The sequence below is a fragment of the Ursus arctos genome, unplaced genomic scaffold (assembly GCF_023065955.2).
Source record: "Ursus arctos isolate Adak ecotype North America unplaced genomic scaffold, UrsArc2.0 scaffold_22, whole genome shotgun sequence".
In the NCBI taxonomy this organism is placed as follows: domain Eukaryota; kingdom Metazoa; phylum Chordata; class Mammalia; order Carnivora; family Ursidae; genus Ursus; species Ursus arctos.
In genome coordinates this window covers 61,510,976-61,528,073 of record NW_026622897.1, presented here as the reverse complement: position 1 = coordinate 61,528,073, position 17,098 = coordinate 61,510,976, and the positions used below count along the sequence as shown (strand labels likewise).

Here is a 17,098-nt window from a genome sequence, read left to right as displayed (position 1 = left end):
AAAATTACTTTCATTTTTTTGGTGGACACATACCTCCCCCAAAGCCTTAGCTCTAGCTGTGCCAGTTCCTCCCTGTCACTCTTCTCCTTACCCAAGCCTGAGTCTTCATTCAGTCTCCAGCCAGGCAACCATCTTTCAGTCACACTCCACTCATGGCAGCCACATTCTATATTCTAGGACAGTGATGCCTAATGTAAATATTACATTTTCTAGTAGCCACAGTTAAGAAGAAAAAAGAAACAAGTGAAATTATTTTAATAATATATTTTATTTAATCCAATGTATCTGAAACATTTCAACCTTAAGATAAAAATAATGAGATATTTTGGGGTTTTTTGTACTAAGTCTTTGAAATCCAGTGTATATTTTACACTTACTCAATTTCAAATGCTCAATTACCACATGTGGCTAGTGGCTACTGTACTGGACAGTTTAACTCTAAAATTCTTCCATGAGTGCACTTGGTAATTCTCCATTAAAAGGATAAGGCCCATCAGACAGAGGCATTACTATATATTTACTTTAAGCTTCTATATTCCCAATAAAGGCCCTGAGAACAATTTTGAAGAAAAGGCCAGTTTTAGCCAGAATGAGCGCTCCCTTTATATGCCAGACCTAGACAATTAACACTAAATTGATCCTGAACTTGCTTTCAGCAATCACAGATCCACAGTGCCTCACTGTCAGACACATTTAACCCTAAGTGTCTCCAGGTTATTCTCTGGCCAGAACACCCACAACAAAGACTGGATATGTCACTAACGTGACAGTACCTTCACAGGGCAGCCTGGAGGGGCTTTGATGAAAGGTCATCTAGTCCTACCCCTCTGGTTCTGGTTGGGACTAGGCACCACTTGCCACTTGGGATTGAAAGGGACTAAATATATTTTTGGCACATTATCAGACACCTGTGTTAGATTCTGGCATCAACAATAATCACGTGGAAGGGCCACCTAACTGGCTCAGTCTTAGAGCATGCAACTCTAGGTCTCAGGATCCTGAGTTCCAGCCCCGTGTTGGACGTGGAGCCTACATAAAAAAGGTAAATGAAAAAGTCACACGGGAGAAAAATATTTTTTTAAAAATCCAATTAAAACATTTCACAAACTAGGAAAAGAACTACGTTTAAGTTTTATTTAAAGAAAAAAACATGGGAGAATTTGAAACTCACAGATAAGAGTTCAATCTCCTCATAGCGAACCAAGAACCAGAGGCCCAGAAAAGGTGTGTGTTGCCCGAGGTCACCCAGCAAATCTGTAGTGGTGAGCTCTATCCTTTCCAGTATTCCGCTCCACACTATCTCCACTCACTAAAAAAATATTTTAATTGGAGACACTCTGCCATCTCCAGGGTTCTCCTAAATGACCTGCAGAGGATGACCCGCACTAGGAAGACCGGTCAGCGCTCCCCCAACTCTGACTAGGAGGCCAGTCGCCCTGAGTAGGACTGTAGCGCCGCAACGGCCCACCTTCTGGAGTCCCGGCCGGAGGAGGCTGCTAGGGCGGTTCTTCGGCCAACTCCACACCTTCCCCCTCCCGGAGCCTGGCCGGGCCTGACGTGGCCCAGCCCCGCGCAGCCGCGCCGCTGTGGCCCAGGTCCGGCAGCAGGCTGGGCCTAGGCGGTCAGCCCCCCGCGGGAGGCAAGCGGGGAGACCCAAACAGAAGCCAGCCTGGAAAGCAGAGAGTTAGAAACCCTGCGGGGAGCGGCAGGTTAGTACCCGAAGTGCCCGAGAGGACCCCGACCCTCTGGCTGGGGGTAGGCTTGCTGCGACGGGATGGCTCGGCCACTCCCCACCCCCACCAGCCGCCCCCGCGGCGCCGGTGCGATGTGCCGCCCTCTCGAGCGATCCCAGCGCTTGGGCTCACTCCAGCCTCAGGGGTCTGGCAGCGAACGGCTCCGGCCTCGCAGGGGTCGCTGGAAGCTCCCGTCTGAGGTCCCGGCTTGGCTGGGGGTCTCCCGGGGCGAGAGGACGTCCCACGGCACTGGCGGTCCACAGCCCCAGCTGCTTTTGCGCCCAGGACAGACAGCCTCGCGCCTCAAAGCGCCGCTGGGCCGAGGCTGCCCCGCCCGAGGCGCCCCCTTCGTTTTCCCCGCCGGACTGTACGCCCGGCGGGCGCGGCACGGCGCAACCTCCGGGCCCTGCGCGCCGGGAACCGTTTCCGGGGCGGATGCTTTTCGTAGCTGACCCGGCGCGGCCGGTGACGCTGAGGCCCAGACGGAAGTGCGGGCGGAGGAGCCCGAGCCGGAGCCGGATCCCGAGCCCGAGCCGGAGCCCCAGCCGGGAGCAGGTCTCGGGGGCTCCGGACTGTGGGAACCGCTGGGCCTGGCAGCGATGGCGACCCTGTGGGGAGGCTTCCTTCGGCTCGGCTCCCTGCTTAGCCTGTCCTGCCTGGCGCTGTCAGTGCTGCTGCTCGTGCAGCTGTCAGACGCCGCCAAGGTGAGTCCGCCCAGCCTCCGCTCCGGACAGGAGCTCCTCCCGTCCCCCGGCCTGGCGGAAACTGAGTCAGGCAGCCTGCTCCGCACCCCATTCCCCGCCCAGCCCTGCCGGCCCGACCCCTAGCTTCACAGCGCCTGCACACCCCACCCAGCACGCTACTGCCTCACGGCACTCCCGCACAGCAGCCCGGCCAGTCCGACAGCCGCTTCCCCGCTCCCACCCGTCGTCCTGTCACGACTCCCCCCTTCCCGCCCGGCACCCCGCCGCGTCCCCAGCTCCACCTAGCCGTCACAGTGCCCGCAGCCGGGACGGCAGCTCCTCCACCCCCTAGACATTTCCCTCCCTTCACAGCCTTTCCAGCTCTGAGAGCCTTTCACTTCCCACCCTTCAGCTCCTTAAGTCGCCGCCGCCTTCCACCTGCCTCGCAGACCGCTCTCTTCCTGCCCCGCCCCCATTCCCTAAACCAAAGTTACGAGAAGCCCCCACCTCGCGGAAATCTTCGCGGTTAGGAACTAACTCGTTTCCACTTATCCCTGAACCAGTTCCCTTCCCAGTGCAGGAGCCTGCTTCTCCTGGCAGCCTTCCTTCCCAGGAGGACCTACACAGAGTCTCACCAGCCTAATATTCTGACCTAACTCCCTCCAGGATCTCTTGGCCCCTTTTTTGCCTTTTTCTTCCTGATAATTCAGTGGGGGAAGGAAGGGTCCAAACTAGAAGGGAGGTAAAGTTGTAGCCTTCTCCCATGCGCCACTTCTTGGCTCTTCCAGCCTCCTCATGCTGCTCTTTAGTCCCCTTCATGCTCCTACTCTCCAGTCCTGCTCTGCCACCCTACACACTTCGGCTTCATCCTTGGTGAGCTAGCTCCTTACTGGAGAAAACAGAAAGAATTCACGTTAACGTGATGGGGAAACAGAATGAAATTTGCATTTTTTAAAAAATAGGAGTTTTAATCTAGAATATCTTTAAATACAGGGGATGGGAAAGACGGGTTAAATGCAGACAGATCAGGGGGTTTTGGTCGGGAGTTCTTTTTGAAATCTTTCCTACCTCCCACCAGAAATAGGGACAGCAGCAAGTCTCCTGTCTGTCAAAACATGGCTGGCATCCTCTGCATATCTCCTGTCATCACTTTAAGAGTGTATTGTAATGATGTATTTATCTGTCAGTCTCCATTACTAGGGTGTGCCCTCATTACTGGCAGGAACCATGTCTTACACTTATCTGAATCCACTTCATTGAGCACAAGGTCCAGCACTGGGCAAATGCTCACTAAGTGGTTGTTGAATGAATGCATTGTGAACAGCTCTGCCAGACACAGCACCATATATTGGAGCAGTGGGCCTTGTCCTTTGGGGACTAATGAGCCACTTGCCTTCTCAGATAAATTCCCCTTTGCTGATGAAACTTCTCCTATTCCCTGTACTCATATATTTAGTCACCTCTGTCTCCACCTCTTGAAACTTGCTTTATCAGTAGTTATCCCGTCTGTCTACCAGTGATTAGAAGCAAAGTTTCTTGGGAAGAGTAGACCAAACTGATCTCAGCTAGACTTCGACTACTTCCCTTGTGTACTTCCTTTCTAAATAAAGCTGAGTGCCTCTAAAATTTCACCCCTGCTGTAGAGCTCTGGTCCACCCCCCTTATCCATATCAGTGCCATTCTACCAAAAGGGTGGAAGGATGGTGGTTAGAAGAATTGTGACTTGTTTCATAATTTTTAGTTTGATTCTTCCCCATCCTTTTGTAACCAGATTCTTATTTGCAGGCACAGCTATCTGTCTACTATGTCTTTTTACTGGCAGGTAGATGGTGATAACATTAGCACAATTTGACTGTCATGTGACCTATAAATGTGATTAATCACAGATCGTGTACAGGTATTATTTCAAAATAATTTTATGTAATATAAAATGATTCGTTAGCATTACCAAAAAGAACCTGTGGCTTTTAAAAACTTCTGTCTCGGGGCGCCTGGGTGGCACAGCGGTTGTGTCTGCCTCCGGCTCAGGACGTGATCCCGGCGTTACGGGATCGAGCCCCACGTCAGGCTCCTCCACTATGAGCCTGCTTCTTCCTCTCCCACTCCCCCTGCTTGTGTTCCCTCTCTCGCTGGCTGTCTCTATCTCTGTCAAATAAATAAATAAAATCTTTAAAAAAAATCCTTTAAAAAAAATAAAAAATAAAAACTTCTGTCTCGCAAAATGACTAGTTTTAGAATATTTGGCAGGGGATGCTTAGCAAAATGTATATGGTGCGGTTTTTAAAAATATTGTTGCTAAACTGTTAACAGGCTATACTAAGTTTCCATTTTGGTTACAGAATTTCGAGGATGTCCGATGTAAATGTATCTGTCCTCCCTATAAAGATAATTCTGGGCATATTTATAATAAGAACATATCCCAAAAAGATTGGTAAGTATTCTAGATTACTGAATTACCTGTCCGATTTCTTTTTGTGGTTGTCACTGTTAGTCCAGAATGTTCATCCAATGTACTGTTTCCTTTTTAAATGCAGTTGACCCTTGAACAACGTAGGGCTTAGGTGTGCTGACCCTGGCACAGTCAAAAATTGGCATATAACTTTTGACTCCCCCAAAACTTAACTGCTAATAGCCTACTGTTGACCAGAAGCCTTACCTATGAAACAGTTGACTAACACACATTTTATATGTGTTCTATACTGTATTCTCACAATAAAGTAAACTAGAGAAAAGAAAATGTTATTAAGACAATCATAGGAAAGGGGCGCCTGGGTGGCACAGCGGTTAAAGCGTCTGCCTTCAGCTCAGGGCGTGATCCCAGTGTTCTGGGATCGAGTCCCACATCAGGCTCCTCCGCCATGAGCCTGCTTCTTCCTCTCCCACTCCCCCTGCTTGTGTTCCCTCTCTCGCTGGCTGTCTCTATCTCTGTCAAATAAATAAATAAAATCTTTAAAAAAAAAAAAAAGACAATCATAGGAAAGAGAAAATACATCTCAGTACTGTACTGTATCTATTGAAAAAAATTTGCATACAAGTGGACCCATGCAGTTCAACCCATTGTTCAGGGGTCACCTGTATTTCTTTTTAAGTGTGTCAAATTCCACTTCTGTTTGAAAAAGTGAGAATAAGGCCCTGAGTGCGTGATGTAAGCTTAAGGGAATATAGCCAAAAACAAGCCCCAAGTGGGGAGGGTTTTATAAGGCACAGAGCTGAGTTTGTGGCACCTGAAGTGCCCGTAGCTGCCTGCCTGTGCCCTCTTAAATTTCAGTCCTCTCTCTTGCTTTTCCTTGGAAGGTAGGCAGGCCTCATTTATCTGGGTTATCATTTTCACAGCTTGTAGGTCTTGATGATATATTGCCACGTTCAGGAGACTATGTTTAAAAGTATCAAAAGGCTCAGGAAGGAATGGGAACGAGCCACGTATATCATAGTTTCCCTGTTGGCGTGCTGTAGATATATCAAGAAGTTGCTCCCTCAGCCCTTGGAGTATCAAGCAGGCCTGTGATGACTGGGATCTTGACTCACTAGCCCCCAGCAGCCTTCTCTATTTATGGACCTTACAAATGATAGGTTTTCTACATATAGCATAAAATGATTGGGAAGCAGTGGTTTTGTAGCAGGATGGATGGGCTCCTCCTCATGGTATTATGATGTTTATGGTTTGTAAAGATGGTGGAATACTGCATAGGCATCCAAGAAAAATAGCTCGAAATGCTAGCAAGTTTCACATGTACCTGATTTCACAGCTAAACAGTCAGCAAAACTTTGAAAGCAAAATTAAATTCATTTGGTTACAATATTTCAAGCTGACTTTGAAAAAGAAAAAGTAGCCCTTGAGCATGTTTCTTCTTTCTTTCTTTCTTTCTTTCTTTCTTTCTTTCTTTCTTTCTTTCTTTCTTCCTTCCTTCCTTCCTTCCTTCCTTCCTTCCTTCCTTCCTTCCATCCATCCTTCCATCCTTCCATCTTTCTTTCCTTTCCTTTCTTTCGTGGGGGGGGGGGCATGTTTCTTTTTTCTGATGCCATTGTCTGTTCTTCCCATGGTATACATTTAGGTTCAATCTGATATTCAATTGAAAACTTTTTTTTTAAAGATTTTATTTATTTATTTGACAGAGATAGAGACAGCCAGCGAGAGAGGGAACACAAGCAGGGGGAGTGGGAGAGGAAGAAGCAGGCTCCCAGCAGAGGAGCCTGATGTGGGACTCGATCCCAGAACGCCAGGATCACGCCGTGAGCCAAAGGCAGACGCTTAACGACTGTGCCACCCAGGCGCCCCTCAATCTTGAAAACTTCTTATGAACTTCAGTGCTCCACTTTAAATTGTCTCATATTACAAAGTAATCTAGCTATATTCTTATAGATTTTATATCATCAAGTTACTTTTATGATACAAGAAAGCTCAAATAAGTTTTTAAGTTATTCTTATACATTTTCCAAAGACATTAAGCACTTACAATTCATTTAATGTATTATCAGTAATAGAATGTGATGCCTATTATTTGAGTGGCAGGTGAACTCACTGTTCAAGTGTTTAGCACTAATCTTTTCACTGACTTTTTATAATTCCAGGTTCAGACAGAACCATATGCCATTCATTCTGGTTTTTTGTCAAAATAGGGAGCTTTGAAAAGAAACAGTTGAAAACAAGTCTTGTTTGTGATCTTTCTTCCCTCTCTCCCTTGCTTCCTTCCTGCAGCTCAGCCTTTTACTGGAGATAGGTTCTCAGCTGTTAACTGGTTTTAGAAGGGTAAGCAGGTTATGATTAATCAGGATGTTATGACTTTACAAAGCCTCCAGTATTTGTTTGGTCCTAGTTATAGTTTTACCGTCTGGCTTCCATTTTGTCCCACTGTTAGCTTTAATTCTTTATTGACTTACGCTGTCTGACTGAAGAAAAGTTTGAGGTCTCCGGTTTGTTTGGGGTGTGATGTTAGCTGATAATATCCTTGTTTTGGCACTAGGGGGAGGTGTTGCCTAGTTCCCAGAGTGGTTGTGTTCTGTATCTGGGTTCTAGGTTTACAACTAGCCAGCCAGAACCAACCTTCCTCTCCCACCCTCCACAACTCTTGCACAGCACTCAGTATCTCCTTGTTATTAAACTGTATCTGTACTTAAAAAAAACCCCACTCAATCCTCAACACTTAGTTCCCCCAAGTAATTCCTAGGTGTTGTTATGAAGGCTTCTGAAGCTGAAATGGGAAACTAGGAGATAAGTCTTATTTTCCTAAGATTCAGAGAGATACAGAGGAGCCAGCCTAGGTGGTAAGAACCCAGAGTTCTAGTCCTTTTAGCTTCTAATCTACTGTGACCTTATGCAGATGACCTCTGAAAGTGTTGGGCTGGATGACCTCTGTGATTGAATGGGATTTAGCTGCTTCTGCCGTTTTATGCCTGCATCCAGCTGGATACATTCCTGGTTTTCTTATATGTTTGGAACGAATAACACAAATTTGTGTGGTGTGAGTTGTGGGACCTTACCATACTACCAGCTGAGGCTTATTTTTTCATTAGCATCTTTGTTGAAATTAAATTACCTGTTAGGGATAACGGATTGAATTTTCATCATTTATGCCATTTGGAGTTTTCTGTCTTTATGACATGGCTCAGAAGGAATGGGACACGAAAAAGTAGATTTTGCTGGACAAAGGGAAAGATGTAGCCTAGAGCATTGGGTGCCTGCAAGAAAGATGGGTGGAATGAGACAGGATGCTATCGTAGTTCTTCAGACAGCCAGAAGTACCTGAGGAAGAGATGACAAAAGAGAACTGGCCAGCAGTTAACAGGACAGGAGTGTTTTGCATACTTTTGCTGAAGGTAAACAGAGTAGGAGGCTCTTAATAGTTGGGGAGAGTCATAATTTATTTCCTAGAATTGACAGATTTCTGGGGAAAGATTTTTTTCATGGAATTGCTTTTTTCATAAGCCATAAATAAGTGGCCTAGAAAATGGGGAAAAAGTAAAGAACATCTAACAACAAAAACATCTAGCCTTTATTATTTTTTATATACTTCTTATGGGTAATCAGTTTTCATTTTTAAATATTTTTGTTGTCCTAATCCTATTTCTCCATGTGTTTTCAATAGACTTTTGCTCATTAAGAAAAGTAATTGTTTTTCTTTTTTTTGAAAAGTAATTGTTTCTTACTGCACCTTTGAGAGCTCAGTTCCCAGAGTTTCAGAATTTCACCACTGTTCAGTGTGATCAGCCATTTCTATACCACTCCGTGGCAGTTAAGTTTGATGTTAATTCAGAAAAGAGATAATCTCATATTTGAACAATGACCCAAGATACCTTAAATCATTTAAAGCAATTTTTTTCTTGGTAAATGGGAAAGTCTAAATATAATTTGATGTGCTAAGTAGTTTTTGATCCCATCTGAGATTTTTCAGGTGCATTTTTAACCGTTAACAGCAGCACTTTTGAAAATAGCTACTATATATGTGTCTTTATGGTTCTTAAACTGTTAAATCTCACCAAATCGCTAATACTGAGAGAGCAAATGATTTCACTCCCCTCATTATTTGTTCCTTAAGTTCTTAAGTTCGGTGATTATTCTGGATCTCAGGAAAGTTTTGATCAGCCTAAGTAGAAAATCCAGGTAGGCCGAAGCAATGTTTTATCCTTGTCTTTTCAGTGATTGCCTTCATGTTGTGGATCCCATGCCTGTGCGCGGGCCCGACGTAGAAGCGTACTGTCTGCGCTGTGAGTGCAAATATGAGGAGAGAAGCTCTGTTACAATCAAGGTAAAAAAAATCATCTCTTCTGCTTCTGGAATCGTTTTTGATGGTATCTAGACAAGAAAATTTTGGACATCTGAATTCTATTTCATTCACTCACCCCCTGTTCTTCCCTCCCTTCCCCACCATCCACTAACCCCTTCCTTCCTATCCCCAGTACCAGCCCCAGAGGAGCCATGGGTCTGCTCTCTGCCTCACTGAGATGCTTTGTGGATTACTTAGGACAAGTTACATCGGTGTGACATGGGAAATGGCACGAAAATGCCTGTGTGTAATTAGCATATCCTGAAAGATATCCCGGCTTTTCTGTGGGTCACATATGCCAGAAGTTAGTGAGAACACAGCATGACTAGGCCCTTTTCCTCCTGCCCTCTCAACCCTTAGGGGGGAAAATGTATATATAGACTACTTTATTCTAGAAATATCACTTCTGGATTCTAAGATTTCCTTTCTTTGTTTCTTATAGGAAACAGAATGTAGATCTCATCACCATTTGGACCTTTCTTACGGTGGCTTACCGTTCTCCCCAGTTTCTTTACATGGAGCTTCCCATTCATTTCCCCTTAGAAAAGCCCTCATGGGGAATCTGGGGTGGTCAGCTGTAACAGTTACAAAGATTTCTGTAGGAGAGTTCCTGCTCCAGCAGGGTGCTGTCCTGTAGAGAAATCCTCACTGTCCTTTTTTATTTTTCAGCTAAGTTTCTGAAGTGTAATTTACAGACCTAAAAGTCACTCATTGTAAGTGTACAATTGAATAAATTTTAGGAAATTTGAAACAATTTTTTAAAATTCAGTGTTAGAACATTCCATCACCCCAAAAAGATCCCTCATGCCCACTTACAGTTAATCTCATTCCCACCCCTAGCCTTAGAATAGAATAGAATCATACAACATGTGGTCTTCTGTGACTGGTTTCTTTCAGTTAGCATGTTTTTGAGGCTTATCCATGTTGTAACATGTTATCAATATTTAATTCCTTTTTATTACTGAATATCATTTTATTGTATGAATATAACACATTTTCATTATCCATTCATCAGTTGATAAACATTTGGGTTATTTCCAGATTTTAACTATTATGAATAATGCTGTCATAAATATCTGTGCACATGTCTTTGTGTGGATATATGTTTTCCTGTCCAGTAGATTCCTTAGGTTAAGTTTATTTTAACTTTTTAAGAAACTGATGGATTGTTTTCCAAAATGGTTGTCCCATTTTCCATTCCCACCTGCAATGTGTTTGGCTTCAGTTTTGCCACATCCTTGCTAACATTTGGTACAGTCTATCTCTAATTATAGCTGTCCTAGAGGTGGGGGGAGAAGGGTGTCACACTGTACTTTTTGACAGCATACAGATTAAGAACTCAAGAAAATCACTGGCCTGAAATGTATTTTTTTTTAAAGATTTTATTTATTTATTTGACAGAGATAGAGACAGCCAGCGAGAGAGGGAACACAAGCAGGGGGAGTGGGAGAGGAAGAAGCAGGCTCCCAGTGGAGGAGCCTGATGTGGGGCTCGATCCCATTAACGCCGGGACCACGCCCTGAGCCGAAGGCAGACGCTTAACCGCTGTGCCACCCAGGCGCCCCCTGAAATGTATTTTTGTATATCTAAACTAATCTAAAAGAGTATTCTGTTGAAATTCATCTGAATTACATTTTTTGTTAGGGTTCCTTTAAGTTTTCTAAACACCGTGCTGCTGAATCTAGGACACTGTATTCAGGTGAAAAAAGAAAAGTGGTGTGCGAGCAGTGGTGACAAATGATTAGCAGTAGGTGAAAATGGAGTTTTGAAGACTCATAATAAGATCCCAAAGACAAAATGCTTTCTTTTCTCTTTTTCTTTAAATAATATTTTGGTGACGAGTTGCGTTTGTTTATGTTGGAATCTGGTTTGTATAGGAAGCCGATATGCTTAGCAGAAAAATCAGTCTTCACTGTGGCTTCACTGTTAGTACACAAAATTCTGATTCCTTGGCTTGAATAGAGATGTAACTTAATTTCAACTTCCTTTAGGTTACCATTATAATTTATCTCTCCATTTTGGGCCTTCTACTTCTGTACATGGTGTACCTTACCCTGGTTGAGCCCATCCTGAAGAGACGCCTGTTTGGACACTCACAATTGATACAGAGCGATGACGATGTTGGGGTAAGTACTTGGCATGCCCTGGCTGTGTATGGCCAGTCTCTGTCACCATCTGATATGAAGAGCAAGTGAAAAATAGTTGCATATAGACGTTCATGTGCTGGAGCAGATCCTCCGCCAGAGAAGCTAAGGACTGTTGTAATTTTAGTCTGTGTCTCTTCATGAGGAAAGTGCTCTGGGTAGCCATCAATATGGCGGTCTAAATTGATGATCCCTGGTGAGTGTGCTGTACAAGGCTTTGCCCTTTAGTATCAAGGGCACAATTTTCATTGCCTTTCCCTGTTTACACTGAGAAAACTTCTGAGATTCTGAGATAGATTTTTCCCCAAGCTCCTGCCTGAATACCCTTCCTGTCAACATGACCAAATATATAGAAGGCAAAGAGGCTTTAGTGAAGGGAAGCACGAAGACAAGGTTCTTTTCTTAATGAAGTGCAGCTTGATAAGCTGCTGATGTTTTATATTTCTTTTCTCCTCCCTCTTAAAAAATCTACGATCTTTAGAGAAAAATAAAATCATCATTCCAATTCTCTTCCTGTCTTAAAAACACATTTCTATTTATAACATATAGTTGGTATAATCAGTGTATAAATTGTTTTGTGGTCCCCTTTTTGTATTAACATTACTTCATTCAGAAATGTTTGGTAATTAAAAAAAAAAAAAGTCTGGTAATTGACATAGTCCACAAACTTGTTATTCAGTATAGCTTAGAGAATTATATTGTTTTGTCATTAATCTGTTCGGGCCTATTTTCAAATTTTCCACTATTTTATTATTCTATATATAATTTTTTTAGAAATTACTTTTTATTTTGGATTACTTTATTGGCCTACGTTCCTTAAAATGGATAAAATTCAATAGAGTTTCAAGAACCAATTCCGAAAGCTAAAGCCAGGGTGAACCCTTGCTAACTATAGTCAGAAGTCCTTTTATCCTGGAATGGCTTGTGGACCTGTTGATAAAAGATGGGAAGAGGGAATCCTGACTGGATGCTTGAATTATTACTACAAACAGAGCCTGCTTTTTGATCAATACATTGTTATCATATGAATATCAATTATGAATGCTCAACTTATTTGGGCAAGATTTCATTTATGTTTTGTCAAGAACTTTTATAGAAACACCTCTGTTTGCCTCTTTTTTCCTTGCTTCCTTATTAGTTCAACACATAACGGGTAACTTTTCTGTATCAGGTCCTCTGCTAGGTACTAGGACTAGAGAGATGACTAAAACAGAAACAGACATGTAAAAGAAATGACTAATTATAGTACATTTCCACCTCTTATTTTTAATTGTGTAAGAAATGCCTGTTCATTTTTTAAGAATTCCAGGAGGGGATTATTGATAGGCTGGGAGAAAGGCAAAGGGTAGAGAGATCTGATGTGGTCAAAAACTAGGCATATGGGGCCAGTGGGGAAAGAGAGCTAGAAGGACAGGTGGTTGTGTACCAGAAGCATTAGAGTCTCCAATACTGTTCCCATGTTACTTTTCATTCACATGTGACAGATTTTTCTCAGCCTGAACAGCACTGACATTTTAGGTTGGATAAGTCTTTGTTGTGGGGGGTTTTCTGTTCATTGTAAGATATTTAGCAGCGTCCCTGACCTCTACTCACTAGATGTCGGTAGCACCTGTCATCCCAATCGTGATAATCCGAAGTATCCACAGATATTGCCAAGTGTCCCTGGGGGACAAAATCACCCCCAGTTGAGAACTAACATATGCAAATGTTATATATCAAAGGCCACATAAACTATTTCTTAATAGGCACATAGATAGATAGAAAGTCTGACTTAAACTGTATCCTTTACAGTATTAAATATTTGGTTCCTGATTTTAGAAATAAACAATATTAGTATGATACACATAGAACATAAAAGAACTGGATGCACAATTATGTAGATGAAAACATGTAGGAAAGGCATTTGATTGGTGGGGTCATGTGCTTAATAACCATTTTGTTCACCAGTGATTGCTTCTGTGGATATATTAACTGAAAACATCATCTCTGAGAGTCCTGGCTGACTCTTGGATATCTATTGAATTGATTCTGGGCAGAGAGAGGTTTTCTAAACTCTAGCTGTGAATTTATGGTAACAACTATGTACAAAAAAGTTAAATTTAAATTCCTACAGTTGTTGCTTATCTTAACATGAGAATTATCTGCTTTTAAAAATGTTTTTGTTAAATTCTCAGTTACAGTCTTTCACTCTGTTTCATTTTTGTTCACTGTAGAGCATTTTAAATCAAGTGAGAGTTAGTACAAATAGTTAAGAAGCTCACTGCAAGTAGTCACAATATTTATCGTATCATATCCATGACACATATTGCTATTATCAAAGCATTACATTAAAACATGTTTTGTGTTTATTGTAATTTTATCAGGTGTAAAAAGACCAAACATATGAAAAGGGTAAATCTCTGTTTGCATTCTTCTCGCGTCCATGACCACAAGCAGCTAGTTCATTCTTGTTCTGATAGGTGGAAAAGGGACCAAAAGGATTAACTGGTTTGTTTAGTCCTTTAAATGTGTTCCTTAGGAAAGTTTTTCCCGCCCTACCTTGAAGGGTAGATAACAGGACTATGAAATTGAGAGCTGCTCTGCTGATAAAGTACATCCTTCTCCCCAGTCTTGTTTATGTCGAAACAAACCAATGGTAATACTATTTTATATACAAGTTCCTTGAAGCACTGTGTTCCCATAGAGTCCGTTTAATCTACTTGAACAAAATCAGTGTGTCGAGATGACATGACACCCAGTCAGGGTGAGGGGAGCTAAGCCTTGTGTTCATTTGTTAGACGACCTCGGGTCAGTTTATTTCCTTATGAGAAAACAAGTAATCCAACAACTTTAGACTTCCTCGTTCCTGACTTTTTTTCTTAAATCTTTGAAACATTTCGAACTTTATGGAATCGTTTTTATTATTTTCATTCGTAAGGTTAAAAATTTAAAAAACAGGTCTTGCTGTTTGCCTCTCTTATAACAAGTTGTTACCTAAGTTAAGCAAAAAGTTGAGGAAATTTCGGTAAAGAAGGCAGGGGAAGATTCCTTATAGAAAACTGTTTGATGTCTTTGAAATGTAGACTTTGTGTATAAGTGTCTTACCGTAAAAAGAGACCAGGTGCTGCAGCTCCATGTATTTAAAGCTGTGTGTAGTTATGTGGTTGTGTAGAGCTTTCGACAGACATGCTGACTCCTGCCTTCGATGTATAATAGAGCTTTTGCAAACATGCACAGCAAAACAGTATTTCTTTCTTTGAGGCAAGGTTTAATGTACGAGGTACAACTCGTGACTTGGATCCTATGCTGGGACATTTAGAAGCTTTGCTAACACAGGGTTCAGGAAGAAGAGATCAAGGAAAGGGCAAATAAAAGCAATAAATTAGCATTGAATGCTTTTTGTCATTCAGGCAGCTGTGTTTATATCTCATTCATAGATAGATTAGCATGGTGGTTTCCTGTGTCGTGACTACAAACATCAGTGGCATTGGTTTACTTTGACCAGGATGGGTTGGTTTTCTACACAGATACCTGGGTAACCCTTTAATAGCCTCTTTCTTAAGGCAGCAACTAACATGGAAGCCCCCGAGTGCTTAGCAGTAAAAGATTCAGGTGCTGAACTAATAAATCCTTACTGTCCTTGGTAATAGAGGGTGATCGTAGCACTTGAGCTGTGTCTCTTCATTACAGATTGGGGAGGGGGAAATGAAAAAGGAGTTTGGAAACCAGTCCATTTAGTGTATGTGCAGGGAGAGAGTAAAACCAGTCGAGATAAGATCCTGTCAGCTCCTTTCCCAAGGGTGAATGTGGCCCCAAGCTGGCAAGTAACAATTCTAATATAACAGCAGTCAGGAAAGTAAAAGATAAGTCTTTCCCCTGCCAAATTAGCTAGATCGTATTGAATACAGCAAGGAGAAGTTCTATCTTCCATATCTGTAACATGTGGGTATTAACACGAAGATAGATTTTCTTTCCCCTACTTGTCAGGGAAGGCTGTTCTTAAACATAAATGACCACTGTCTTTGTCTTGGTCTTTGCTTCTTATGGGAAATATCTTTGGAAATGATGACTCATGGAAACATTTCACAAATACCTCCTCCTCACTCAAGCTACTAGAACCACCTATTTCTGTAGTTGAGTTCATCTTACTCTTGGCACATGAGTGCCTGGACTGCTTGGCTCCAGAGACGGTCTGTTTGTAAAGTCCAGCTGCTCCTGTCTCTGTGGCTGGACGATTGCTCTTTCGTGTGTGTGTGCTGTACCCTGAGCATGCCATCTGTGATGGTCTCCATTCCTGGACTTTCAGGATCACCAGCCTTTTGCAAACGCCCACGATGTGCTGGCCCGCTCCCGCGGTCGAGCCAATGTGCTGAATAAGGTGGAGTATGCCCAGCAGCGCTGGAAGCTTCAAGTGCAAGAGCAGCGGAAATCCGTCTTCGACCGTCATGTTGTCCTCAGCTAATTGGAAATCAAATCGAAGGTGATTAGAAAGAAATGAGGCAGACAACTAAAAAAAACTGACTGCGTTTTCCTGGGTTTTGTTTTAATACCCTATTGATTTCACCAACTGTTGCAGGGAAATTCAGAATTGGAAACAGAAATGTGCTTGGTATTTTCTTTTCTTGTTAACATATTAATACAGACATTTTTAAGAGCACACACCTCAAAGTTAGCCAATTAACCTTTTTCCTATTCGTGACTTTTACTAATAAAAATAAGTCTGCCTGTAGATTATCTTGAAGTCCTTTATCTGGAACAAGCACTCTCTTTTTCACCACACAGTTTTAACTTGGTTTTCAAGATAATTTTCAGGTGTTTTTTTGTTTTGTTTTTTTCTTTTTCTTTCTTTTTTTTTTTCTTTCTGGCAGGGGAGGGGAGGGATGCGTGGGAAGTGGTTAACATAACTTTTCTCAAGTCACTTTACTAAACAAACTTTTGTAAATAGACTTAACATTCTATTTTCAAGTTTCATTTCTATTTTGCAGTGTAGCCAGCCTCATCAAAGCCCCGACTTACCCATTTGAATTTTGCACTGACTATATTATCTAGGTATCTGGTTGGCCTGTGGCTGCACTTCATGGTAAAGTGGATCTGAGCTACCTGGTGGCTCTTCATAAAATGCAGATTTTCCTCATGTACTGTGATGTCTGATGCAATGCATCCTAGAACAAGCTAGCAATTTGCTAGTTTACTCTAATGACTAAACATAGTCTGGTGTGTGTGGTCTTTCTCATCTTCTTCTAGTATCTTTAATGATGAATCCTAAGAACTTGGACACTTGCAATAAAAGAATTTTCTTTTAACCTCAAGCGTCTCTGGATTGGTGACATACACACATTTGCCAACATTTCCGGTCAGGTGGAGAGGCAGCTGTTTGAGCTCTAGTGTGTACAGCTTTGAACTAAGACTGGAGTTCCTTTCTGGGTGCCTCCCTCTGAAAGGCATAACAGTTATTGGATAACTGGCTTTTTTCCTCCTGTGTCCTCTTTGGAATGTAACAATAAAAATAATTTTTAAAACACCAGTGTTTATCTCCTCCTTCTTTTGCTGTATAATAAACTCGAAGATACAAAGACGTTTGGTACCCTGTTATGAGACTACTGTTTTATAACAGTGTTTCATCATAAAATATTGGCACTAAATTATCTGTGTGCATGTATGTGTGGAGAAAAAGGGAGAAAGAAAAAACATATGGTACTTAGATGGGGCTCTGAAAATATACAACTACTATTTTGACAAATTGAGAGATTAAAATTCATGAGGAGAAAAATAAAATGCATGAAGGAAATCTTGTTCAA

General features: G+C 42.3%; 1 protein-coding gene and 1 long non-coding RNA gene across 5 annotated transcripts; one reads left to right on the top strand and one right to left on the bottom strand.

The window, feature by feature from the left end:
* Nucleotides 1-249: 249 nt before the first annotated feature.
* Nucleotides 250-1,514, bottom strand: LOC130544603 (uncharacterized). The gene is made up of 2 exons (XR_008961015.1): nt 1,172-1,514; nt 250-1,029 (listed from the first exon to the last, which is right to left on the bottom strand). It is a non-coding gene; the product is annotated as an uncharacterized LOC130544603 (long non-coding RNA).
* Nucleotides 1,515-1,562: 48 nt separating this feature from the next.
* Nucleotides 1,563-16,821, top strand: TMEM9B (TMEM9 domain family member B). Of its 4 annotated transcripts, none has more exons than XM_026486127.4 (5): nt 1,563-2,437; nt 4,756-4,847; nt 9,051-9,159; nt 11,169-11,303; nt 15,607-16,821. In XM_026486127.4, exons 1-5 carry the CDS (start codon nt 2,333-2,335, stop codon nt 15,760-15,762), a joined length of 597 nt encoding a protein of 198 aa, XP_026341912.1. In that variant the 5' UTR covers nt 1,563-2,332; the 3' UTR covers nt 15,763-16,821. The 4 variants fall into 4 exon arrangements, with proteins under 4 accessions (XP_026341912.1, XP_057172964.1, XP_044235409.1 ...); XM_044379474.3 differs by having other exon boundaries at nt 1,608-1,709; XM_057316981.1 differs by lacking the exon at nt 4,756-4,847 and having other exon boundaries at nt 1,578-1,709.
* Nucleotides 16,822-17,098: the final 277 nt, after the last annotated feature.

Bases quoted from the DNA above. Each gene is read 5' to 3' on its own strand.
- TMEM9B (XM_026486127.4), top strand. From the start codon at position 2,333: ATGGCGACCCTGTGGGGAGGCTTCCTTCGGCTCGGCTCCCTGCTTAGC. The intron at 2,438-4,755 runs GTGAGTCCGCCC...TTTTGGTTACAG, and splicing joins AGCTGTCAGACGCCGCCAAG to AATTTCGAGGATGTCCGATG. The intron at 11,304-15,606 runs GTAAGTACTTGG...CTGGACTTTCAG, and splicing joins AGAGCGATGACGATGTTGGG to GATCACCAGCCTTTTGCAAA.